The 26,152-nt window shown below is 45.3% G+C and overlaps 1 protein-coding gene across 2 annotated transcripts in view; it reads right to left on the bottom strand.

Annotated features, from left to right (window-relative positions):
* Positions 1-2,888: 2,888 nt before the first annotated feature.
* Positions 2,889-26,152, bottom strand: part of ADAP1 (ArfGAP with dual PH domains 1) — a 103,101-nt gene continuing 79,837 nt past the window's right edge. The window contains exons 7-11 of one of the 2 annotated variants that reach the window (XM_084640764.1): positions 20,119-20,202; positions 16,644-16,706; positions 11,640-11,711; positions 9,180-9,408; positions 2,889-8,239 (exon numbers count right to left, since the gene is read on the bottom strand). In XM_084640764.1, the coding sequence (XP_084496890.1) occupies positions 8,211-8,239; positions 9,180-9,408; positions 11,640-11,711; positions 16,644-16,706; positions 20,119-20,202 (477 nt within the window). In that variant the 3' untranslated portion in view covers positions 2,889-8,210. The remainder of the gene's footprint in view (positions 8,240-9,179; positions 9,409-11,639; positions 11,712-16,643; positions 16,707-20,118; positions 20,203-26,152) is intronic. The other variant, XM_084640765.1, reaches the window with a different exon arrangement.

Below are 26,152 nucleotides of genomic sequence, written 5' to 3'. Positions count from 1 at the left end.
TGAGGCCCACCCAGCGTCTAGACGAGGCGCAGCTGCGGCTCAAGCTCTGTGACCATTGGCTGTGGTGGCCTGGTGCTCATTTATCTAGGGCTTCATGTTTAAGCCGGTCAGTCATCGTTTCCCACTAACCTCGTCTGCCATGTTTAGTACAATGATGAGCACTGAGCTGGCTCCTGTCCAGTCCTCCCCACGCCCCCCACCTCAACCTCAGCTGGCTTGGCGTGTTTGTTCTTCAGCAGGTGAAAAGCAAAATGGCAGTGACTTGCACACCCTACAAAACCAACTGTGGCAATGCTGTGACTGACCTACTGACCCCTGTCCTCTGAAAGAATCACCGAGGGCGGAGGAATGCCCAGTTTCTCACACCTGTGTGTTTTGGAGCAGGAAGCGATCAGCATTCTTGTGAAGCCAGGGCTTATTACTGTATAAAGAACAGGAAGACGTGTGGCACCTCAGAGACTAACAAATTTATTTGAGCATAAGCTTTTGTGAGCTACAGCATCCGATGAAGTGAGCTGTAGCTCACGAAAGCTTATGCTCAAATAAATTGGTTAGTCTCTAAGGTGCCACACGTCCTCCTTTTCTTTTTGCGAATACAGACTAAGCTGGTTGCTACTCTGAATACTGTATAAAGGTTACAGTGAAAAAAGGAACCAGTGAAACTCCATGAGGTTGCGGTGGTGGGGAGGCAGAAGCCAAAATTAATGCTGGGAGGCTTGCCTCTGAAGTATCTGAGTGTTTCACAGCAAAGAACTAATTAGCATCACTTAAAGCTAAGCACTGACGCACTACCCCATGCTGCCTGAGATCCAGAAGAAGCCGATGTTCCTTCCCCCAGGGGGCATTTGCTCCTGTTGGACCAATAGGAGTAGCTGCCATTACATTTCTCTTTATGTAAAGCTTTGCCTCTCGCACGAATACTAGTGCCAGCTTCTAATACATGTGCCACATGTACACGAATACATGTACCACTTCGCAGGCGTCCATTACACGCTGGGGTTGAGGGACGAGGCATTCTAATGCCACTGCTTCAGGGTCGTGAATGACCTTTCCTGGCATCTTCCCCAGAACCGGCTTTCAGAAAGGAAGGAAAACTTTCTACTGAAAAGCAAGTCATGGTGGTTGAGTCAATTGTATTAATCACCCACCAACCTCCCCCTGCCCCCTCCCGCCACTTGACAAACTGCAAATTAGCAAAGCAAGCTATTCAGTTATGGGGAATAGGCTGCCTTCCATTATTGTGGGGGAAATGGCACTGAAAAGGGCATACTGGGGGCCAGGTGAGGAGGGTGCTAGCCCCCCAGCTTTGACTAGCGTGGTTTTACTTGGTGGAAGTCAGGCCTTCCTAAACGACACTCAGGGGAGGGGGCAACATGGTGCTGTGGAATCATGCATTAGTATTTTTACCCACTTTTGCCTGATGTGCCAAAAAGGTTAGTCTCAAGCATTTATGCAACAAAGCTCATGCACCGAATATGCATGCATGTCCTTAGCCAGCCATGAGCCTTGCATTTGGCTTGGCAGACCTGACCCTCTCATGGTTTCTGCGAGTGCTTGCTTTTGCTGAGATAGGCGGGGGTTCAAATACTGCGTTTTGGAGACAATTCACGGCACGGCACGGCACGGCACGCCTTTTATCCCTCGGCACTGTCACGTTTTAAGTATGGTCATATGCACAGACAGGAATCAGTTTACTGATACTGAAACGCAACCACTTCTGGGCAATAGGAGTTTAACACTGCTGAGCTGCAGCACTCCACGCACTAATTACCCAAACTGGAATTTTACCAGCCCCACGCTTTTGAAGACTCCGCTTTATGAAGGGCTCCTGGCATGGCTAGACATGTAAATCCTCCTCGCAGAGAGACGGCTTATACTGGCCAAAGAGTTCTTTTAAGTGTAACTCAGGCGGAAAGGGGGGGCCTGGGCTCTGGACCGACCACGTTTGCTAAAGGCAGCAGCGCTCATGCGAAAGGCAGCCTGGAGCCTCATTCCACCACCCATGGCCACAGTTCAGTCGAGGCTCAGTGGGAGGAAGAGCCCGTTCCCTGAATCTTCACCACCACTTGCGGCAGTCCTTTACATTTGCTCCCATCTAAGTATTAACCAGGCCCAACTCTCATTAGCTTGTAAAATGCCAACACTGTCACAGCCGCAGTGGCTCCTCCTGCACGTGACAGTAAGTACGGTCCAGTGCCTAGCCCAGTGGGGTTCCGGGCCGTGACAAAGGCTCCTACACAACTACACATCATTGATAAGAATAACAGGCTCATTACTAAAAGAAAAGGAGGACTTGTGGCACCTTAGAGACCAACCAATTTATTTGAGCATGAGCTTTCGTGAGCTACAGCTCACTTCATAGAAATCATAGAAATCATAGAAGGTTAGGGTTGGAAGGGACCTCAGGAGGTCATCTAGTCCAACCCCCTGCTTGAAGCAGGACCAATCCCCAATTTTTGCCCCAGATCCCTAAATGGCCCCCTCAAGGATTGAGCTTACAACCCTAGGTTTAGCAGGCCAGTGCTCAAACCACTGAGCTAAGCTGTTGTGGCATTCATCGGATGCATACTGTGGAAACTGCAGAAGACATTAACGGTAACATCCACGGTATGCATCCGATGAAGTGAGCTGTAGCTCACGAAAGCTCATGCTCAAATAAATTGGTTAGTCTCTAAGGTGCCACAAGTCCTCCTTTTCTTTTTGCAAAGACAGACTAACACGGCTGTTACTCTGAAAGGCTCATTACTATCCTCTGTGAGAAATACAGTTGTCCTCTAACTGGATGTTGTACATTAAGACCGACCTGATAGATATGTACAGGTCATATTTTCTTTCATCTCACCTGTGTCACAGACTTAACAGGACACATGTTCCATTGATTTGACATAATAATTTATTGGTTTGAATGCCATTTAGTACCACCGTTTTATTACCAGTGACATAACAAATGTGTACAACTGACATGATGGATTTCAGTTTACAAACACTAACTTAAGAAATGCATTTGATACTCAAATGTATTGTTCCATTATTTAAGTGGACATGTTTCATCAGTTCAGGTAAAAATTCAAAACATGTTATGTACAGTACTAATACCCATTATATCCACCCGGACATTCCAAGACTTCCTTTAATCACCATTTTCTGCAACTCTGTTGAAATGTCACTTTAAGCAGCTTTTGACAAATAAAATAAAGAGAATTATAGTTAAAAAAGTGCAACAGCCAGTTTGTAGCACGGGCAAACCTGATGTCGGCCAAGGAGCTGTGAAGGAATGTATAGGATACAATGGGTCAAACTGTTTGTGCTGGACCTATCAGTATAAAAGAACTGGAAAGATCAAATCTCATGCCTCAAGCTGGATTCCATCCCCTCCCCCGCCACCCCCACTAAACCAATTCAGCTCTTTTCACAACTGAGTGACACAAAATAACTGAACTAAGACCCCCCGCCCATCCCCAGGAGGGAGGGGAGTCTTCTCTGGACCAGACTGATAATGAATACTTACGGCAAGTAAATCTGTCATGGTGACCCTTCGTGGAGTGCAATATTTGTTTACCAAAAAACTTTGATTCTTGTGACAATTCATTCATGCAGGGCTCTTGGCACAAGCTTAGGATGTCATTAAAAAGACCCCTCTCCCTCCATCCTCACAAAATATGTAAGGAAAGTGTGGTCAGGGTTAAGGACAGAGTCACTCTATCCAGTTTAAAAAAAAAATCACTGGGACTGACTTGGTTTCACCATCATGGCAGCCTCAGGAGGAAGCTGGTGGCTGTCTCCTACATATCCCCATGCTCCATTACTTTGTTCTTGTGCTTGGTGGAGGGGAACTTAGCCTCATGCCACCTTTGTGGTCTGGAGCCAGCCCTGGGTGCAAGTTAGAGCAGCCTCAAGGCTTGCACTCTACTTTTCATGGGCCCCTCTGGCCCAGGTAAGCAGAGAATAGCGATAGTGTACCGTTCTCTTGCCACAGCCCTGCCACACTCTTTATGCTGGGGAAGGTGGACTGGTGCCGAGGTCTATACGAGCCACGGAGGCCCTGTCGTGTTTTCAGGGAGGCCTTTTAAGGTAGCTCCACAGAGCAGTATAAAACGGCCTCGGTGTAACTGAGAGCTAGGCCTCCTATTTTTAACCCTGCCACTGGCCAGATGGTCTACAGCTGAATGAGCTGAATGAGCTCATTCTACAGTGAATGAGGCTCAATAATGCTCCCCATGGTCCAGCTCAAATGCCACAGGTAGGGGCACCACGTAAGTGAGATGAGCTAGAAAGAAATGAATATGAGATAGCTCGAGAGAATCTGTTGACTTTCTAGGGCAGGGCTGTCTACATTTTTGCTGAGCCAAGGCCCGTTTACCAGGAGGCCCCACTTAATTTGACATATAATGGACTGGACTGCAGCCCTGGAGAACAACAGGCCCAATTCCAGCACCATGTACACAGGTGGATTCCTGCTCCAGGCCATGGGCGTCACCCTCCCCCCGTAGGTGAAGTCTCCACAGATGTCTAAGTGTGCTACCCCAGTGTGTTCTGGGCAGCGAGGCTCCTCAGCTCACCGTCTAGCATTGTGGGGGTGGGATCTGCATTCTCCACAGGCTCCCCACCCTTACATTACACCACCCATTCATCCTGCCTTGCTACCTGCTTTGTCTCTCTCTCACTAAATTTTTCCACACTGCCCCCTGGAACCCCCTCCCGCATCCAGGTCCCCCCATCTCCTTGCCTTTCAACACACCCTCCTCACAGCCTCTGGGAGGCCCACAAACGTCAGCCAACTCTGAATATCAAATCTAAACCAGTCAAATGGTGTCATTTTGTACCCATCAGAGGGCTAAATCCTTGGGGGAGGGCTCACCACCTCCTCCTCTGATTTGTTGCTGTGCTGGATGCTGTTCAAGGCAGAGAGAGAAATTCACTGGTATATGATTCATGTTTATGAAGTGTTTATTTTGGCAAAGATAGAAGAGCACCCGCAAAAGATTGGCTGGGTGGCCTTGCTCGTTTCTGGATCTACCTTTTCAGTGAAATTTTTCTCTGTCCCCCTTCTTAATTGTCTTTCCCCACTAGACTGTCTGGGTGGGTTACACTGTACAAAAAAGGCCTGCAGTAGCCAGTCTCAGAGCCCAGGTCAACTGACTTAGGCTTTCGTGGCTGACACTACGGGGCTAAAAATAGCAGTTTAGATGTCCAGGCTCGGTCTGGAGCACCAGACTCTGAAACCCAGCAAGGGGATATTGGTCTCAGAGCCCTGTGCATCTACGCTGTTATTTTTAGCCCTGTAGTAGGAGCCCAAGTCAGTTCTCTGGGTTCTGAAACTGACTGCCGCAGGTCTGCCGGTTTTTGCAGAGTAGATGTACTCTTTGTCTGTTCCTTTCCCGCTCAGGCTCCATGCTTCCTTCTACTATGACTTAGCAAAGCTCTCAGTGCACTTACAATGAAATCTACCCTTGTGCAGAGGGCCCACAGAAGCCCTATGCATTGCTTAAGTCCTCAAGGTTGGACATAAGTAGTGCATAACTTTCATGCTGGGCCTCTGAACTGGGCTGAATAAATAACGGGGATCATTGCTCAAGTGTGACCTGAGAAGATATAAAAACCCAACATACACTGACAGGTCTGAGGCCATGGAACGTGGTCATGAGGAGATGTATGGTCCTGGACGGGAAGTATGTATTTCAAAGCTCATCTCACTATTGCGTCCCATCCCAGCATGGAAATAGCAACATGCAGATGCACTAGGAGGGTATTGCTCAATCCCCCCTGCTTTTGTGCAATGTTTTCTCTTGGGAGTAAACTGGAAAGCTCTGAACTATAATTAGACCCATGATGCCCTGCAAACAGGACCAGGGTTGCATGTGCCCAGCTGAAGGACAGTAACTTTTTGTGTGTGCTTATCATCTGACTCCAAATGCTGAATTCTCACACTTCACTGTTTAGGCCTACATTGTTCCTGCGGACACACGCCACGGTCATTGTGGGATTTCTCTGAGCTGACATTTTTTTGTCAGTCACGGACACTTCCTGGATGTGCACTTTGATAAGCAGCTAAAGAGGCCAACCCCACGGATTTCTTTTTAAAATCCCATTTGAAACTAGCCTACATAAAGTTAGCATTACTTACAAGGTGTGACGGTCACTTACATTACATCAATTTATTTATAAATTCACCTTTATGATAGCTTGAGAATGAGTCATTAGCAACATTTACACATCACAAGACCACGGAAGCCGAACTATTTCAAAATGCCATTTTGTCTGAGCTTCCGAGGAAGTACACATGCAATATTCTTCAAGTCATGGTGTGCTTCTGCAATGCACTGTAAAGACAACTAGCTGGACCTGCTATGAATAGAGCCCTTTGTTTTGGCTAGTACCTCATTCAGCTCAGCCTCTCCACATCTAAAGAAATGCCAAGATAGCATGTTAAGGTCATGGACAGGCACTGGCAACACAGAAGGAATTGTTCGAAGGAGTGATCTGTGCAATTGGCATGCGCATCTGCACCGAGTCATACTTTAAATCATGCCCGAAATATACCCCCAATCCTGCATTCCTTACCCCCCGATTGGAACCCAAAAGCACTTCCATTGTGCAAGAGATGCAGGATCAAGTCTTTAATGGATTCTGTTCAAAGTGTGGGCTATGTTCATTTCTCCAAGGTACGCTGCATATCTCTGACACCAGAATCCTGGATGTCAGTGAAAGCTCTTTGCTGGGAGTGATACTTAATCCAACAGTGAGCCACACTATGGTGTGAGGAGAATGCTCCCCTAAGCCTTTGGCGTCAATAAAATGTCTTAGCAAATCATTTCCTCATCATCACACTTTGAACAAAAGCAAAACAGTTAGTCACTTAACCACCAAACAGAATAAAAAAGGAAGCATCTGAGACCCTATCCAGAATACACTGTCTGTATGGAATAACACAGAGGCAATTTACGATTGGGAACCTTAATTTAAGCACCTAAAAAGCAGTATTTATGTTACTTGCTTTTTAAAGCATTTGCACCATCCATACCACAGAGCATATTATACTCCTTTCTGATGCGTCACCGCTAATTTCAAACTCTCCTTTCTGGTTATAATTTATCATTTCCTTCACTTAAAGACAATGGGGTTTTTTACTCTGTGTTTTAAGATTGTGCTCTATATTCTGTTAGGACTTCATGATCTCTTGGGAGATGAGAAAATGCTTTGTAAAAAGAGAGTTGGGACAGTGAGTTCATCAGGGAAAACCCTGTTGAATTCAAATACCCTGGCCCCGCCAGGTATCCCAAAGGTATCCCAAAGACTAATGTGTCTAAACTAGAGACTGAGAGCAAGGCCAGAGATGTGAACTTTGAGAGACTTCAGTGTCGAATCAGAACTTCATAAATTTACCCCTGTGACAATACCAGGTCCAGACTCTCCAGAATGTTGGGAAAGTTCAGATCTGAAAAACGAGGACCAAATTAGAACCATTCCTGATCTAAACTATTGAATCATTACAGAAGATAAAAGGCAGGTAGCCAAAACCCAGTTGTCATTAGTATAACTGGTTTTTGAAGAGGTCTATATATGAGAGATATAATAGGAAGCGCTTTTTCTTCTCTTCTCATCAAGAGCTAAGTTGCTCATTTCCATATTCCATGGGATGTTTTGCATCAGTTATTTCTAGCCATTGACCATGTTTGCAGACTATCAAGCACACCATACCTTTGGGAGGTGCCACTGATGTTTTCAAGTCAATCATCAATACCCTGTGAAATGCTACTTAAGGAATACAACCAAATTTGTTTCACAAGCATTCTGGACCACTCTGGACTGGGTTGTGTTATTATTACAAGTTAGCACAGACCCAGGGGCATCCTGGTGCACATTATTCAGAGTCTACTATGCTGACAACATGCTCAGGCGTTTGTGGTAATTCTTTACCTAATGGAGTAAGATACACAAAATGGTGGCACATGGACGTGTAGCCTATGGACGAGCATTAGGTAGTGCTGTAAACAAGATCCCTGCAGCGCCTACCTAGAGAAGTGCACGGTTTGTTTTTGCTATGGCCCAGCAGCTTCTATGTGATGTTTGCCGCTGACTTCTTGGCTTCCAGCAGGATTAAGTGAATGACTGGTTTCTAATTTTCTTTTCTTTTTTTTTAACATTTCAAATAAAACCATCTTGTGTTGTAAACATAATCTCATTCCTTGCGTCTGCTCCGACAGTCCCAGCTAAGGTTTATGCTTGAAATGGGCTTCCACTGAAATGAAAAAAAAAAAAACCAACCGAAAATGACAATACAATGGATGTTAGAACATGGGTTATCACGCAACCCTCTGTGATCCAATCCACCGGCCGGGTTCAGCTTTGAACGAGCGGCGTGAATGTTGTTGTCTTAGAACACGACTGCAAAGAGTCAAGTTCTCCGATACAGCGCGTAGACAAGGACAAACGGTGTTCACCATGGAGTCAGCTAGTTGTGGCTAAACCCTGATCCCAGAAGAGTTTACTGATAATCGGTTCACAAGATACTGAACACGACACATCCTTGTCTACACTGATCTGCCAGCACTTAACTGTTAAAAATCAAGTTTATGTGCACTTAAGTGGATTCCCATGAAAGGTTACTTATAAACTCTTTTTTAACTTCAACTGAATACCATGTTCATAGTGCCAGAGGCTGGCACAGAGAAAGGTTAGAGCATAATAGAGCTTCCCCTATGCTGTGCCTACCAAGGGCCTCCACTCTAGACTGGCAGCACCACCTCCAGGAGTGAGAGGGTAGGTTTCCTCAGCCTGCCGATACTGTTGATAGTGGTGGTGATGGGGATCATTATTATTACAGTAGCAGATAAAGACCCCAACTGTGATCAAGGCCCCATTGTGCCCCACTGCACATAAACATAGGGAGAGAAAGACCCTGCCCTGAAGAGTTTACAATCCTTAAAGACAAGAAGACAAAGGATGGGCCTAAGGGACTGCTATTGTCCCATTGATGTGGACACCTATCTACTAGGAAATGGACACATTTTGCATAAGCTACAGAACACACAGCAGATGGTAAGGACTTCCCATACAGACTAGATTTGATTTAGAGGTGAAAGGCTCTGTCTCTCCTTCAGTCTCCCCATTCTCTAACGTATGGTGGATAAATGGAGGCCTTAATTCTCCAGGGGTCTCAGTCTGGCAGGGTAACTTACCTGCATATTCCTGAGGCAGCATTGGCCTGCTTATGACTTTCTGAAAAGCTGTAATCCATTCTTGCTGATCACTTTCTGTCTCACAAGCAAAGAGAAATTTTCTGTCTGGGGTCACAATGGTTATCCCATACTGCCAGTGATTTCCCTGGGTGGATGGTGGGAGTCCTTCCAGGACCTTGTAGCTGTTTTCCTTGCTCCCAATAAATACTTCCCCTCTAGCGAAGGCATCCTACAAGATATAAATAAATGATTCAGAGCCCTTTCAAAGTTGCTTGTCAAGGTGATGTGGAATACGGATCATGCAGCAAACTAACGTTAGCGTTCTCCCTGCACAGCCTCCAGCACTCCCATCAACAGAAAACAGCGAGAGAGGTCTACGAAGCAAATTCCCAAGGTCAAACACCCACAAAGATTAGAGGTGTTTGAAATCCACAAGATTTCAGTTTTGCAAATACTGTAGCTCCTACTTAATAATGAGCCAAACCACACCCCTGGATTCCACACACCCCCCACCCCCAAACTTCTAAATCCACACACATTTTGTGCTTTGACCTCATTCTGAGAGAGAGACCTGCTACTGCCTCTATCCTTCTAACCTCTCACCCCCCAAACTCCTCATTAGTAAGTATCAACTCCAAGAGACAGTGGGTCAGATCCTCAGATGATGTAAATCATCACAATTCCATTGATTTCTGATTTCACTGCCTCCCTGCCTTCAGTGGGGTTCTTTCGCTTTACACCAGCTGAGGACTGGGCCCAGGGATTCTGCAGCCTCTCAGGAGCTTGCCCCAATCCCAGACTCTTCTATTTTTGAAGTTTTCCAACCATTTAACCTGCATGTTCCTTGCTGCATTTTAAATTTTTCAGCTTGATATTTTTCTAGCCTGCAAGATAGAAATCTCTCTCTCTCTGGTATATAATCTTTGGTGTCATTAATTCCAGTGAAATGGAAACACTGCATGTACTATTATAAAGGTCTGATTGTGTGGCAATTATTCTCTTACCAGACATGTCAATCAAGACAAAAGAGAAAAAGGTGGGTGGCCAGTTGCTTAGAACATGAGATTAGGAGCCCTGAATTCTAATCCCAGCTCTGCCATTGATTTGATATGAGGCACTCATCAAATTACTTAAATCACTGTTGGCCTGATTCTGATCACACACTGGAATAAATGAGAAGTGACTCCAGTGGAATGAGATCAGAACCAGGCCCTTTGAGGGGATAATAATCATCATGCCTACACTGGAAGAATGAGGTGAAGATGAGTGTTTTCACAGTGCTTTGAAAGGTCCCATGGTCAACATTAAAATCTTTACAGCTTGGTGCTTAGTATAAACATCTGTCTAACTATCTTATGTGGGCCGCATTCCCATAGGTAGGGCAGCACTATTGCCCCCATTTTACAGATGGGAAACTAAAGGTATGTCTACACTGGATCCTGAGGTGTAATTTCCAGCTGTGGTACACAGACCCCAGCCAAAAAGAGCAGTGTAGCCACGGCTGTGTGAGTGGTGAGTCAAGCTAGCCCCAGGGCCGGACTTAGGGGCAGGTGAGCCACGCGACTGCCTGGGGTGCTGGGCTTGTGGGGCACAGGGTTGGCAGATTTACAGATCCTAGTGTGCAAATTTATCGTCTTGTAGGACAGGGATAAATCAGGCATGCAAATCGTGCATCAAAGTCATGAAATGGGCTACAAATGCAATAAAAAATTAAGATATTCAAAAGTTTAACAAATGTGGGGGGGGGGCATTTGGTCTAAGGCTAGCCAAGTACAATCCCATCTGAAGCCCTACATATGTACATAGGGCAGCTAGCCTGTCCTGCTGCTTGCACTGCTGCAGCCACACTGCTATGTTTAGCACACTAGCTCGATCAGAGCTAGCATGGGTATGTGTACCTGAGCCAGCTCCATTGTAGACACACCCCAAGGAATAGGGGGGCTAAGTGAATTGCCCAAGGTCAAACAATAAGCCTGTGGCACAGTAGGTCTCCCAAGTCCTAGCTGAATGCCCTAACCATGGCCCATCCTTCCTCTCAGTGGTAATATTAATTAATATTGTGACTACCATGGTAATGTTAATTACTGGCAACGATTTTAGTTTGGGATTTTCAAAGAAGCCTCATGCAGAGAGGGACCCAGTGGAACTGGGCAAGTGAAATTCTTTACCAATCCCAGCCCCGATGGCAACAAAGCACCGAAAAGCCCTGCAAAAGGGCCGAGGGAAAGAAAAATCTGGTGAAGGAAATAAAGATTGGGATGGGACTTGTTTACAGCCATTTAAATAGGGGTTCCTGGATATTTCGGTGACGAACTGTGAACCAGGCTATTGTGCACTGGGCTTTGGACAAAAGTCGAACAACCTGCCCCAAGTATTTTCATGTTACTCCCAAATTAGACCAAACTCTGTTACAGGCTATTCCATGCAGACGTGCGTGGAGCTCAAACGCCTTTGCCTTACCAGAGGATCTTTGAAATACATGAGCCTTCGGTCGTCCATGGTGAACCATCGCTTCTTGAAACCTTCCGTTTGCTAAAGAGTTGGGGGGAAAAAGTGATTGAGCAAAGGCAAAGGAAAACCCGGCTCACTTCTAAAGAGAGAAGTTGAGGGAATTTACGGGGCACTGGTGTTGTTCAAGGTAGTTCTGGTGGGAGAGACGTACTCAGTCAGTTCAGAAAGGGCAGGTTCTGCACTAACTTAAGCACCGAGTGGCTATTATCTGCCAATGGGTGACAATACTTATAATACTTCCCAGTACAACAGGGCCACTCATTTCAATAGGAGTTTTAGGGAGGGAGAATTGACAGGCTAATCTGTCAGTCGTTTTAAGATACATTTATATCCTCTCCTCCACCACCCAGCCGGTGCCTCCCTGCACCCTGGCACTGCTGTTTCACCGTTCCTCCTTATCAACATTTCTCACACTGTGGGTCTTTTAGGTACAGTATTCGCTGCTTTATACATGTGTAAAGTCATTAGATTGGGGGGGGGGAATGACCCCATGCACCTTATGATGAACAAATGCCTTGGGACATATGTTTCAAGGAGAAAGAGACACCATCGTAGCATAAACAACGAGGAGTCCTTGTGGCACCTTAGAGACTAACACATTTATTTGGGCATAAGCTTTCGTGGGCTATAACCCACTTCATCAGATGCATGGAGTGAAAAATACAGTAAGCAGTTTGATTAAACTGGGAGGAGTGGTAGATACGCTGGAGGGGAGGGATAGGATACAGAAGGACCTAGACAAATTGGAGGATTGGGCCAAAAGAAATCTGATGAGGTTCAATAAGGATAAGTGCAGGGTCCTGCACTTAGGACGGAAGAACCCAATGCACAGCTACAGACTAGGGACCGAATGGCTAGGCAGCAGTTCTGCGGAAAAGGACCTAGGGGTGACTGTGGACGAGAAGCTGGATATGAGTCAGCAGTGTGCCCTTGTTGCCAAGAAGGCCAATGGCATTTTGGGATGTATAAGTAGGGGCATAGCGAGCAGATCGAGGGACGTGATCATTCCCCTCTATTCGACATTGGTGAGGCCTCATCTGGAGTACTGTGTCCAGTTTTGGGCCCCACACTTCAAGAAGGATGTGGATAAATTGGAGAGAGTCCAGCGAAGGGCAACAAAAATTATTAGGGGACTGGAACACATAAGTTATGAGGAGAGGCTGAGGGAGCTGGGATTGTTTAGCCTGCAGAAGAGAAGAATGAGGGGGAATTTGATAGCTGCTTTCAACTACCTGAAAGGGGGTTCCAAAGAGGATGGCTCTAGACTGTTCTCAATGGTAGCAGATGACAGAACGAGGAGTAATGGTCTCAAGTTGCAGTGGGGGAGGTTTAGATTGGATATTAGGAAAAACTTTTTCAATAAGAGGGTGGTGAAACACTGGAATGCGTTACCTAGGGAGGTGGTAGAATCTCCTTCCTTAGAGGTTTTTAAGGTCAGGCTTGACAAAGCCCTGGCTGGGATGATTTAACTGGGAATTGGTCCTGCTTCGAGCAGGGGGTTGGACTAGATGACCTTCTGGGGTCCCTTCCAACCCTGATATTCTATGATTCTATGATTAGCTGCTACCTCCTGTCCCACAGCCCCTGATTTTCCAGTGTAAATAGATTCAGGGTCTCATAGCAACACAGGTTGCTGAAGTTCAGACCTCAAGAGAAGTTGTAGAAAAGACCTGAATTTCTCACACAAAAAGCAAGCAGAACCCTCAAATTTTCTGCTTTGGGGACAGGCTGTGTGTGGAGGGGTAGGGAATGGAAATCCACTCAAGGCCATATTTGTACCTTATAGAGAATTAAAAAAAAACAAAAACAAGACATGAACCAGTTTTTTTCCCCAGTGCAGGTTGCCTTTAAGCTTTTTTACCTCCCTCCTTCCAGCTCCTCACACTCTGAGAGCTGTTCCTCCCTGTCAGTATGTGAGTGCTATTCCTATAATAGCCAAAGGAGTGCTGGAGAATGGCATAAGATGCTTCCTCCATTCCAACAGCAGAGCCTCCAGCACCTGACCAACCCAGGAGTTTGAGATCCCTATATTTTAGCACAGGCAGTAAACTGCCAGGCTACTGGCCTCATTAATTTCAGTGGATTTGTCACCATCAGTCAATTTACCAGCTGATCCCACTGAATTCTAGAAGGTCTGGGAATCTTATGATTGGCTGGTGTTTTTATCGGATTAGCAGATATCTAAATTGGTCCAGGTATGTCATGGCCCTTGCAGCTCTAAATCTCCAGCAGGGCTGGTTTGTTTAGGATAGGATTGTGCTTTTTCTTGGAATGCCCCATTTACCTCTATTAGAAATGAAGACAGGGCAGAGGTGCTGACTCTGAGAGTGCTGGGGAAAAACAGCACCCACCAGCCACAGCTGTTTGGAGGCACCTCCGATCAGCCAAACACCTGTTTGGTGGCTTGAGAAGGGGCTTGCGGGAGGCAGAGAGCGAGTGGTGGGTGGGCAGAGCCTCTGGGAGGGGGTGGAGCAGGATGAGGCGGAGCGAGGGCAGGGACTTGGTGGAGGGGGTGGAATGTTGATGGGGCCTCGGGGTGGAGTGGGAGTGGAAAAAGTTCAGTGCCTACGAGACGGGGCTTTTCTAAGCTAACTGCTGTTTGAGGAGCCTCATCACTCAGTCATTTGCAGAGTGCTGGAATGGCTGATGCTGACACTGAAGGCAGTTTGCTCTGCAAGTGTGAGAGTCACCGGACTGATGGCAAATGCCTGTCCCTGAAACAAGAGGCCCAAAGCATAGCCTGGAGGTCAAATGTGGCCCTCAGAGTTCTAGAAAGCAGACTGTGACCATCCTTATCTTTAACAGGGAGCTGCACCTTGCAGATCCCAGAATGGAATGTTCTCAACCCAGCCATCCACGTGCATTGAATTGTAGAATTGCATGCTGGGATCTGTAGTCTCTGGAGACCTCAGCTCTGTATTATATAAGTGGATGGCTGCAATCTGCTCCATGTCACACAAATTATGCATTTTATGAAGCTCTCTGGCCTGCCCATGTAGCTATCAGTTGAGCTAATTACGGGTGTCCCAGTCCTATAAGGGCTGATCACAGAATAGACATCAGAAGGAAACAAAAATGACCCTAACCAATTTATCAGGCCTTGGTTTCTGAAATGTTTCTGTTCTGTGAACTACAATCTCTTGCCCCCCCACCCCTTAAAATGAAGAAAAAGAATTTTAAGAGAGAATAAGAAACAGAGTTCTACAGTGCTAAAGAAATGCTCCTGCGTCTAAAAAGATGAACTCAACCTCCACCCACTAAATGCTGAAAAACCCTGGGAAGTTCCCAACACGTAACTGGGCTACATACGGAGATCCTCTGTAGCTCTTTAGGAAGCTAGGCCCCATAACATGCAGCAGCTGATAGGGGAAATAGTCATTAAAAAAATAGATGTAAATCATGTAAAATCAATGGTACGTACATTACTAATATCCAGGGCCTGCCATAAATTATGGCATTCTCCTTTTCACCCAGTGGTTTTTAAGGCTTTGTTTACACACAATAGTTGCACCACTTTCTATCCGTTAAAGCGGTACTGGTACCTGGTGTCTACGCAGTGATACTGGTGTCAGAGTGCTTATACTGATGCAGCTTATTCCAGTACGGGAAGGGGAATAAGCTTGATAGGTATAAGGCACCTTTATACTGGTATAACAGTGTCCACACTAGGGGTTGTACCAGTATGATGGTAAAAAATCCCACCCCTAAGCGACATAGTGATACCAGTACAAAAACCAGGTGCAGATCAGGCCTAAAGGTTTCTTCATGCATAGATGACATTTACCACTATGAAGAGGCCAGCACGAAGTCTATGCCTAGTGGGCTTAAGCAGTGTTTACGCCATGTGCTAGCTCTCTACATGGGGATGAATTTCACCCATGTATGAAGAGATGATTATACTGTTCAAAATGCTCCTCTTTCACCTGATTGTGTCCCCACTGCAGCTGTGCACTCCCGTGTTAATGAACAGGGGGCGGGGAGGTGACCTCATATAATAGCTACCGAGAAGAGGGGGTTCTGAGTCATAAGCGGTTAGTCCATGTACTAGAGAGTGTGAAAATGGGCATTTAGTTGGCAGGAAAGGTGTGAGTCCAGCTTCAAGAGCGGAAGCATTTCCTTTTCTCCAGAGGGATATAAAGCCCAAAGAGAAGAGTCATTACTCAATTCTTGGCACAGTAGGAGATTTTATTCTTTCTTTTTCACTTGCTAACAAAGGGGCCTGAAAAGCCAAACCTGCTCCCTGGTTTGAGACTGGCAGTGAATCCAGCGACGTGGGCATTTCCCACGTACGCAGCAACTCCTTGTGCTTTCACAGAGGCCTTGAATGCCTTCAGACACCCCTTTTCCTGGCTGCCAGCTGGGCAGGAGAACCTCCCATTCTGCAGCCATTCCAGCCACATGCCCTCCATTCCAAGAGAGGGGAAAAGGCACTACAAAGGAGCGAGCAACAGTGGCTCTGTGCATGGGATTTGCTGGGAGCACGGTGAGGGGGTTGAGCTGGTGGATCCATTGGTCCAGAACACCATGTAGTGGGGAAACAGTGATATGAAAAGGTTGCATGTACTACCTCTGATGTGGGGCTGATGCAGGGAGAGAAAGGTTCCATCTCTCAGTCCCACACCAAGTTCTTTTACTCGTGCATTGCATGGGGGAATGTGAATGTTACCTTTAGGCTATCTCTAGCCCGCTTACAAAACTATAAGCACACAGGAAAGTGCAATGAATAGTGGAAACAAGGGTGGGTAGTGGGGAGAACACAAGAAACTTGGATATAAAATCCAGGGTGAGGTGCAGAACAAAGAGATACATTCAAAGGCATTGAAGTGTTGGTACATGGCTGGATTTCACACAGTAACCCTCCCAAAGCATATCTGCCCCCCCCATTATGTGGATCACAACTCAGTACAGAACAAACTCATTTTTGGTATGAAGACAAAATACATGATGTCCCACCTTTGGCCCAGTTTTTTCCATGTAACCTTCCTTCAAGTAGTTCCTAGAAAGCTTTGGCACCAACTAGAGTTGTCAAAATAAGAAAGCAAAAAAAAGTACAATGTTAGTGCACGTTAGTCACAAACACAGGCTTATGTGCTGTCATGCCATAGCCCCCCAGTTATCATTTCAATGGGAGTTTATGGAAAAAAAAATGCCAAGAGAAAGAGTTACCTCCGGCCCACATGCAGGCTGGGGACAGCTTATGACACTGGTCTCAAGGCATACTGAAGTGGATTTATTTATTCCTATTGTTCTCTCATCTTCCCCTAAGAATTTTTCAGCTTCTTTGACCCCGTGTTAGCTTTGTAATACAGGTATGACTACACTGCAAAAAACCCCCAAAACCCCCAGCCACTGCGAGTCTCAGAGCGCAGGTCAGCTGACTCGGGCTCGCATTATGGGGCTAAAAACAGCAGTGTAGATGTTCCTGCTTGAGCTCTGAAACCTGGTGAGTGTGTCAGAATATTCAGAACTGGAGGCCTTAAGTTAGGTCTATCCATTGTCTGGCACCTAAATAAATGGCCTTGTTTTCACATGTACTGAGAACTCACTAGCTCCACTGACTTTCATGAGGACTACAGGGTCTCAGTGCTTTTGAAAATCAGGCCACTTATTTAAATGCCAAACTGTGAATTTAGGATCTAACTTGAAGCTCCCTGTTGTTAAATTCTTACCTAAGAGCTCTCTGAGGCCTAATCCTGCCTCCCATTAAAGTCAACAACACAACTCCCATTGATCTCAAAGAAAGCCAAATCAGGTTGCAATCCAGGAGCCTGTTGTCCCCAGATAGTATGAGAACTGGGGTTGTATGCAAAGATGTAGCGATAATATTTAATAATTCATTACGTGTGTTACAGTGGCACCTAGAGGCCCCAGTCAGGGTCCACCGTGCTGGGTGCTGTATGCACATAATGAAAAGATGATCCCTGCTCCTGGGTTTGGGGAGGGAGCAGACCCCAGGGATGCCCTGAGATGGTCCCAGTTTCCCATGCCCACTGCCTCTCAGCTTTGGGGCCATGCCAGGGTTCCCTGGCTCACTCTTCGATAGTTACACTATGTCCTTAAACATTCAACCTGGTTAAAGTAAAGAGACGGATCATTCTAGGCAGCCCCATTTATGGTTAACTGGCCTACAGATATTACTCATGAAGTCCTTCAACCCAGTCCTGCTTCCACTGAACTCGGTGCCAAAACTCCCACTCATTTCTATGGGGTTGGGATCATCACGACTTGATAGGTTCTCATCGCAAAGGGTGTTTTGCTGGAGTAAGGGCTGAGTAAAACTCAGGGCCTGGTTCTGTAAACCCTTGAACAGGAAGGTAGCCCCAGGGACACCAACATACCTACTCGCTGGAGTAAGGACTGCAGGATTGGGCCCCTAAGAGCTGGTCCCAGATCATTTTCACATCAGGTATGAGACCCAGACACCCAGTTGTTTTCTCCTTTCCTCCTCTGTTCTCAGATCAGTATGACCCAAAAGCTCATACAGAAGACCCACAAGCTCTAATATGCCATCTGCCTTTAAAGGCTATTACACATGTCTGTGAACTCCCCTTTTGCTGAGATCTACTTGACAATAATTACAGGGCCTAGGTTATTTTTAAAAATGCTTGCTGCAGATGAGCTGCTAGCTGTGAGATCTCTGCAGATGGATGCGTGAGGCTCTTTAAAAAGAAAAGTGAGACTCACCAGCAAATGGAGCTGACAGGACTGATTAAACACTTCTCACCTTCCCCCACTCCCAGCCTCGCATTTAAACAAGTTATTTATGGCAAAGCTTTAAAAATTATATTCCTGAGACATGTAATTCTGTCTAACAAAAGGCTCTGATAAACTGGTTATGTGATCACATAAAAAGCACCCTGGAGAATCCCACAGCCAGTTTGCAAAGATCCTGAATATCTTAATCTCCAGTTTTTAGACTGGCAGCCAGCTGCTTTTAGAAAGTAGTTTTGTCTTTACTGGAAAGAACCTTTTTCACTTCAAGATTCTTAACCCTTTGCCGCCAAGCATCATGCTAAGTTGCATCCAGGGTGCAGTATTTTTGTGTAATCCTTCCTGTTGGACACAGACTTTCCTCACATAGCAGGGATGGGCCAGCTTAAAACATTATAAAAGGCTGCAGGTTTCTTCAGAGGTGTAGTTTGTGGTTCTTGTGTCTATATCAAAATATCTACAGTACCTGTCTCCTGAAGCACTCAGCCTGATTCTCATTTACATCTAGGCCCCTTTACACCACTTTAGCAATGGAAAGGAGCTTGAAAGTGGGTATAAAGTCCAGTAATACCCACTGTAAGATGTCTTAGTGTAAACAACAATAAGGTCTGACAGAGTTTTCCACCAGCATAAAAATATGGGAATTTTACATTCCAAGGTCATAAATCCAGGCTTCCAAAATTCTACCCACAACCTAGCCCCACCAGGTAATCATTTATTTTGATGGGCACGTAAAATCTCGTTAGTTTTTCTTTTGTTGTCAATGGTATTGGGAGAGCAACCAGATTTCTAACATTAATCATCATGCGACTGGCCAGGCAAAAACATTTTGTGCTTAGGGCTTGTGCATTTTCATGAGAATTTTATATGGCAGTGTAAACAAATTTTAACAGAATCAAGTACTTAGAGATGGAAAAGTCTTATTAGACAAAGATTACACTTTATTTATTTATTACAGTGGCTATAATTATGTGGCATTTGCACTGCAAGTACAGAGTAATTATGCTCTGGTGATGCTCTTCAGTACCAATATTACCATTAGTTCATACAATTATTAGTTAATGCAAGTGGATTCTAAAATACATGTATTAGGTATAAAACCAAGGAGGTAATAGTGGATAACTCAGTCATGTTGTTAACTTGGTGATTATATGAATTAGTGGTAATTACACATATCTAAAAGCAAAACCATAGTGTAATTAAACTGTAATTGCAGTGTACCTACAATGTAATAAACTCATTATAAAGGTAACTCATCCCAATATTATACTATATTTTGTGACTATACTTGCAAATTGTAGCTAGATCATCAATTCCAGCCTCCAGCAAATGCAAGGCAGACTCTTGCAACAGAAGCTGCATCAAATTGTAAAGCAATACTGCTCTTGATCTCAGCCAGAAGGCCGGGTTTTGGTAAGACATCTCCTCCTCACCGTTTTATTTTAAACACAGTTTTAATTGAGCAGCTTTGTAGCAACCAGCACTTTACAAACACAGAAACAGGATCTGGCACAATACTGAGAATGCAGGAATTAAAATGTACACCCCCCACCCCAGTTTCTGTGGTTAGACGTAGTAGCAGGTGTTGCACCTGGACTCTAGTTCCCAGTAAAATTATTTAAACATAATAATTGTAAAGCACACTCTGAAGAATCGAGCGCTCGCCAGGCCTTCCAGCTTGTTAACAAGATACTAAAAATGACTAGGAAAAACTCACATCGACATCACTAGCTCCAGGGAACGCCACTTGTAAATAATGGAACCGTGCTGCACGGATGGCATTGAACCAATCCACTGTTTCCTGATCATGAAAAAGAGAGGTTGGAGTCAGCAAACATACAATCTACACAGTGATCATTGTGGTGATTTTGCTCCGATTTGTCTTTCCCATCATTTTGACTCTGGTAACAGCGCTCAGCTGAGTTGTGGTTCTGAAGAGGGAGGGCCAGGCAAAAGCAGAGATTTTAAAAACATGCCTAAGCCCCACGGAGCTCAAAGGGTGCCTAAGGGCTTTGCTGAAGAGGGATGGACTTAAGCACATGCCCCAAGTTAAGGCACGTACTCAAGTGCTTTGCTGAATTGCAGCCTAAAGGTACAAACAAAATTAAATCAAAATCTAGAATGTAATTCAGTTTCCATGGCTGAATTGTACTACCCAGAATTTCTCACATTCATCTCAATGGTGTTCTTTGAACACTGTATTCTATTTAAAAAGAAGTTAAGTTTTGCTCCTTCAGTATTTTCCCCCTTTCATCAGCCAGCAGTGATCAGCTTGAAAGACCTGGCAACATTCTGCAGCACAGAGTTCATATTCTATTGTAAATAATGGAATGACCATTAATCCTTTGAGTACAGGACAAAAATATGCATGCAGGTGGCAATGGCCACGCCTACACTATGCAGTAACCGTTTTCATTAACACATGGGGCGTAGTCAGCAATTTCTTCTACAACTGCTTAGCTCAGGCCAGGCCATGGGGAAACCCTGTGTGGCAACCACAAGCCACACATGTTCTTCTAGTCAGATTGGAGGCTACAGAGTCAGAGAACTAACAGAAACCCCCTCTTTGTTCACTATAACAGAGCCCTGTCTCCTTACTAGGTGGGACATTATGATGAGGATTGGACAATACAGAACACACAGTTTCACAGTGTACAGCTGCCATTTCAGTGTACATACGTCTGAAGTCCCTGCACCAAAGCTTACCATAAGGGATGCTTACACAACATTTCATCTGACAGAGTGCATTTTATTACTTCTTTGGTAACATGTAGCAGTCTCCAGATGCCACAACAGAAAACCGTCACTACAGAACTGGGAAGTTTCATTTCTCAGAACAAAACAAAGAAACAAAATTCTATTGGGGTTGAGAAAAACTTGTACCACATGATTCATAATCCATAGCTCCCAGCCTGCAGCTCAACACCTCAGAGGTCTGGTCTCTATCCATGTAAAATAAGTCAAGCTGGGACTGGGATTGATTAGGATGGGTGGTTTCCAGAGGAAAGCCAGGTGCTGCAGGAAGTGAGGTTGGTGAATCAGAATGTGCATTTATTACTATTTATAATATGTATTGCCATGGCACCAAAGAGTCACAGTAGTGGACCAGGACCCGATTGTGCTAGGCACTGTACAAACACAACAAAATGAAGGTCCATGCCCCAAAGAGCTTACAATCTAAGTGTAAGACAACAGGTGGATACAGACAGAGGGGGAAATACAAGGAAACAATGAGACAGTATTGGTCAGCCTGACAGGCAATGCTCTCAGCAACCAGTGGTAAAATTGACTGTAGGCATCACAGCAAAGGAGAGTTTTAAGGAGGGATTTGAAGGAAAATAACGAGGGAGCTCTGTAGCTATTTACGGTGAGTTCACCCCAAGCGTGAGTGGCAGTATGCTAGAATGCTTGCTTGAAAATGTAACAAGTAGGCAACGTAGGCTGGCATCATTGGCTGATAAAAAGTGATAGTCAACATTTCAATAGTGAATGAGAGACTATAGGTAGGTTCCAATTCAGCAAAGGACTTAACCATGTGCTTGAGCCTCACTGAGGCCAATGGGGCTTAAGCACATATTTTAAATTCTTTGCTGAATTTGGGCCTATCTTAGGGTTTTATACTGCCACCCATCGCTGTAGTTTCTGACCACCTTCCATGTAAAATCTACAGTAATAGTAAAGTCCTTAATGGACTTCCTGGAGTCCCTAGCACTTTTTCCTTTTTGGAGTAAAATCTTTTTGGATTATGTCTTTAGTTATTTAGATTTTATTAAGTTCCCTTTTTTCCCCAGGCTGATTTGTGGATTTGTTTCTGGAGAGATTTCCAGATCTTGTGCTGCTGGACTTTTTAAAAAGTTTCATTCAGGAAATTTTAGATGAATTTAAAGTAAATTACCTGCATCAGTGCACTTTCAACTATTGCATAACAATTCAAAGGTACGGAACAATGGAAGGTGTTCTGGAAGGGATGTCTGATACCTGTCTGCGTCTCAATAATCATTAGTGTGGAGGAAGATTTTGAAATAACTGCATGTTATTAATACTTGTGAAGACTTCACTAACTCACAAGTCTGGAACACTTTAAATAAGCGAGAATTGAACCTACAATAAACATCTCAAACTCTTTCAAGTGAGGTTGTTTTAGCATAGGAGACAATAAATCAAACCAGAAGTCAACTTCTAGGGATGCTAAACTTTTCTATGCTTCAGAGCCAAGATTTTAAAGATTGGCTAGTGATTTTGAAGGCTTCCATTGTTGGATGTCCAACCTGAGACACCTTAAAGATGTGCCCTCAAAATGTCACGGGTCTTTTAAGTGTCTCAAGTTCGGCAAAAATAGTAGCACTCAAAATAGCTAGGCATTTTGGAAAGTCTTGGACAAATGGCTGAGGTTTTACTTAATAGTCTTTTACTCTTATCTGGAGTAACTAAACAGACCCAGCCCTCGCCATACTACCAGAAAGAGGAAGAGCAGAAGGCAGTGGAATCTGATGTTAGTGATGAGCAAATTGAGTTAGAATTATGGGTGGGGGAAGGTTTATTATCAAAATGCAGATGAAGAATAAATACAATGCCACCAAATGGATCATTAATGTGTTTGCTTGGGATCTCAGGTTGGAGGGTTGCCTCCCTGAGCCTTATAATATGTTATAGTGTTTTATGACATCTTTCCTCCCTACATGGGGGCTGGTCCCAGCTAGGGTAAATTGTCATTGCTCCATTGATTTTCTTCTTAGCTTATTAAACGTGGGACAATGGTAAAATCAAGTTTATTCTAGCAAGTCAGAAAAAAATCTACAGCTGAGTATGGCAAGACAGGAAGATCAACCATCAGGAATTGAAATTAAATTATAAATCTAAGGGAAATAATCTCAAAATAACATCAACCAGAAAAACACTTAAAACTCCTTGCCTATTTTAGGACTAAAAAGATGTCTTTTCAACAGCCTCTAAAAAAAGAGACTCATTTATTGCTTTATGCCTCTAATACCCTCAGCAAGCAGAAACTAAGCTATTGACTGTTACATTTGACTTTGGTGGGGTCTCAGCTCTTTGCCACCTCACTTGTGAAGGAAAAAAAGAACAACTGCCAATGCGGACTCCCACTCCAGATTCTTGACTCTAAGCAACCACACTGTGCCTCCAGCCCCAGACTTGAACCTGAACATCCATACATTGTGGGGCCAGCCTCAGATTCATCAGCCCAGGTAAACATACAACCTTCCAGTGTGCCTTCCTACCTGACAGACCCTGGAATAGCTGGCCCTCCAGCAACAGATGCTTAAGATATGCGCATCCCCAGTTGTATTAGAGATGCTATGTTGACACCTCTTTCAGTTCTGTTGGACCCAGCACAATCCTGTAATCAAACATTTCAGAACCTTACCAAAAGCTTGGTGTATGGCTTAGAAACCCGGGAAGCTCCAGGGAGAAGGGTTCCCCAACTCATCTCATCTCTAGCCTGGTAGTAACCTAGCAGCCTGAGGCTTTTAACCTTCCAAGCAGGGTGCCCTAAAGGAGACTTCCTGTAGAGTGAGCTCCAGCTGCAGAGAGGAGCTCAGAAAACCAATTCAGTAGCTAAATCCTGAATACTCGTTACACTGGGAATGAATGAGGCCCGGAGACAGTAGAGGTACAGGTCCCAAATCAGGTAATTCCTTTATAGTAGCGGTTCTCAAACTTCATTGCACCGTGACCTCCCCCTTCTGACAACAAACACAACCCCGGGAGTGGGGACGGAAGCCTGAGCCCCACCGCTCTGGGCAGGGGGGCCAAAGCTGAAGCTCAAGGGTTTCATCCCCAGGCCCGGGGCCTGCAACCTGAGCCATGTTGCTCAGGGCTGAAGCCTCGGGCTTTGGTCCCGGGCAATGGGGCTCGGGCTTCAGCCCTGGGCCCCAGCAAGTCTAAGCCAGCCCCAAATGACCCCCGTTCAAAGGGGGTCATGACCCACTTTGTGGTCCAGACCCACAGTTTGAAAACCTCTACTTTATAGTCTGCACAAAAAACATCAGCTCAGCATATAAAAGATACATCAGAGGTCTGATTCTCCTCTAACTCACCTGAAGAAGAGCTCTGTGTAAGCTCTAAACCTTGTCTCTCTCACCAACAGATGATGGCCCAATAAAAGATATTGCCTCACCCACCTTGTCTCACCGTTGTAAAGCAGGAATAATGCCAGGGCGAGAGGAGAATCAGACCACAAGGTCCTTCTTAAAAGAACAGACAAAGCCACACAAACCACTTCTTCTATGAGACTGTTCAGCAGGGACTTTATCATTTTACAAGAAATAAAACTGGCCTTGTCTGAGTTTCCCCGTTTGTTTCATCTTGTCTGTATCTGTCTTCCAGCTGTTCGGGGCAGGGAATGTTTCTATTTTGTGCGCTGCACAGGGCCAAGTAGATTATCAGCCCTAAACCAATCATAAATAGTCATGATAACAATTACATCTTTCATAAGCAGGAGTCGCTGGAGTAAAATTGTTGCCAGGGAATTGACTGTTCATGACATGAGTGACACCCTGCCATGTTGAACAGCTACCTCGTGATCAGGTTCACCACCTCCATTGTATAGGACTCTGATACCTTGTCACAGAATTCACATGTGGGGCAGTGGGAGTTTGGGGGCAGCTCATTGAGATTCAGAAACACATTGCACTATTGACTGTGACCGAGTCTCCTGGTGCACTGAGCAATGAACTGCAGTGTGCTAAGACGGAGAAGCCACTGCCACTTGATTCAGACCACTAGGCTAACGAAAAACAGCTCTGCAAATAAATCACCAAAGCAATCACAAGGTACACAGACGTAATCAAGCAACCCTTCCAAGAGCTACCCGTTTAAAAATGGGGAATCGGCGTTTGCTTTCATCCATCCGTCCATCCATCCCTTGCTAGACAGAAGAGCTAACACCATAGAAGCACACCACTCCACTAACTAATCTGACCTGACGCGCTAATTGCTGCCTACAAGGAGGGTCAGAACTAAGCAGGAAGCCAGTTCAGATCCACCGCAATGCGACACGGAAGCAAAAAGGTGTTCTCAGTAATTACCTCACCCTGAATCTGTTACAGGGGAAGAGATCGCTTTGGTTACAGATCTATCAATGAGGCATTGTTTCCTACTAGCACCACGGGCCTTTTTGTCTGGAGATGAGTTGGGGAGTGAATCTGCCCTGCATCTTGACTGCTTGCCACTAGGAAAGCTGTTGGATTTACAATGTCTGTGTGGACAGATAGTGAGCAACTGGTTAAGGAGCAAGGTGATCCTTCCCCTGCAGGAGTGGCTAGTACTGTGAAACCCTGCTGTGCTATTCTGACAGTCCCTGCTTAGTTTCATGCAGCGTCCAAGGATAAAGGCAGCTTGACATTCAAAGGAAAATAAATCCATAAGCATGGGTGGGCTTTAATTTGTTGACCATTTCAGGGCTGGCCTTATGATCCAGTGGGTTCCAGGTAGCTGGGGGAAGGAAATAAGGTTGCGAGATAGCTTCTGTCACTCTGGTCCTACTCTCTGAAAAGACACCAGTGATGGGAGCCAACCACTGGATCCTATGCACTGCTAAGCTCCCTGGGTCTGGATAGTGACTGACCACTGCAGAGGCAATGCAGCCCCTCCCCTCCCGATTTCTGTCTTCTATTTAGCACAGAGGTTTTCAATCTGTGGAGCGCACCCCCATGAAAACCATCACCTCCTGCCAGGAACCGGCGGATCAGAAACTGGTGGGAGCCTCCTGGCCCACTCGGGCCCCTGTC

Source organism: Lepidochelys olivacea (genome assembly GCF_965140295.1).
Source record: "Lepidochelys olivacea isolate rLepOli2 genome assembly, chromosome: 10".
In the NCBI taxonomy this organism is placed as follows: Eukaryota; Metazoa; Chordata; order Testudines; family Cheloniidae; genus Lepidochelys; species Lepidochelys olivacea.
The sequence above is the reverse complement of the archived record's forward strand: the minus strand, read 5'-3'. Positions and strand labels throughout refer to the sequence as shown.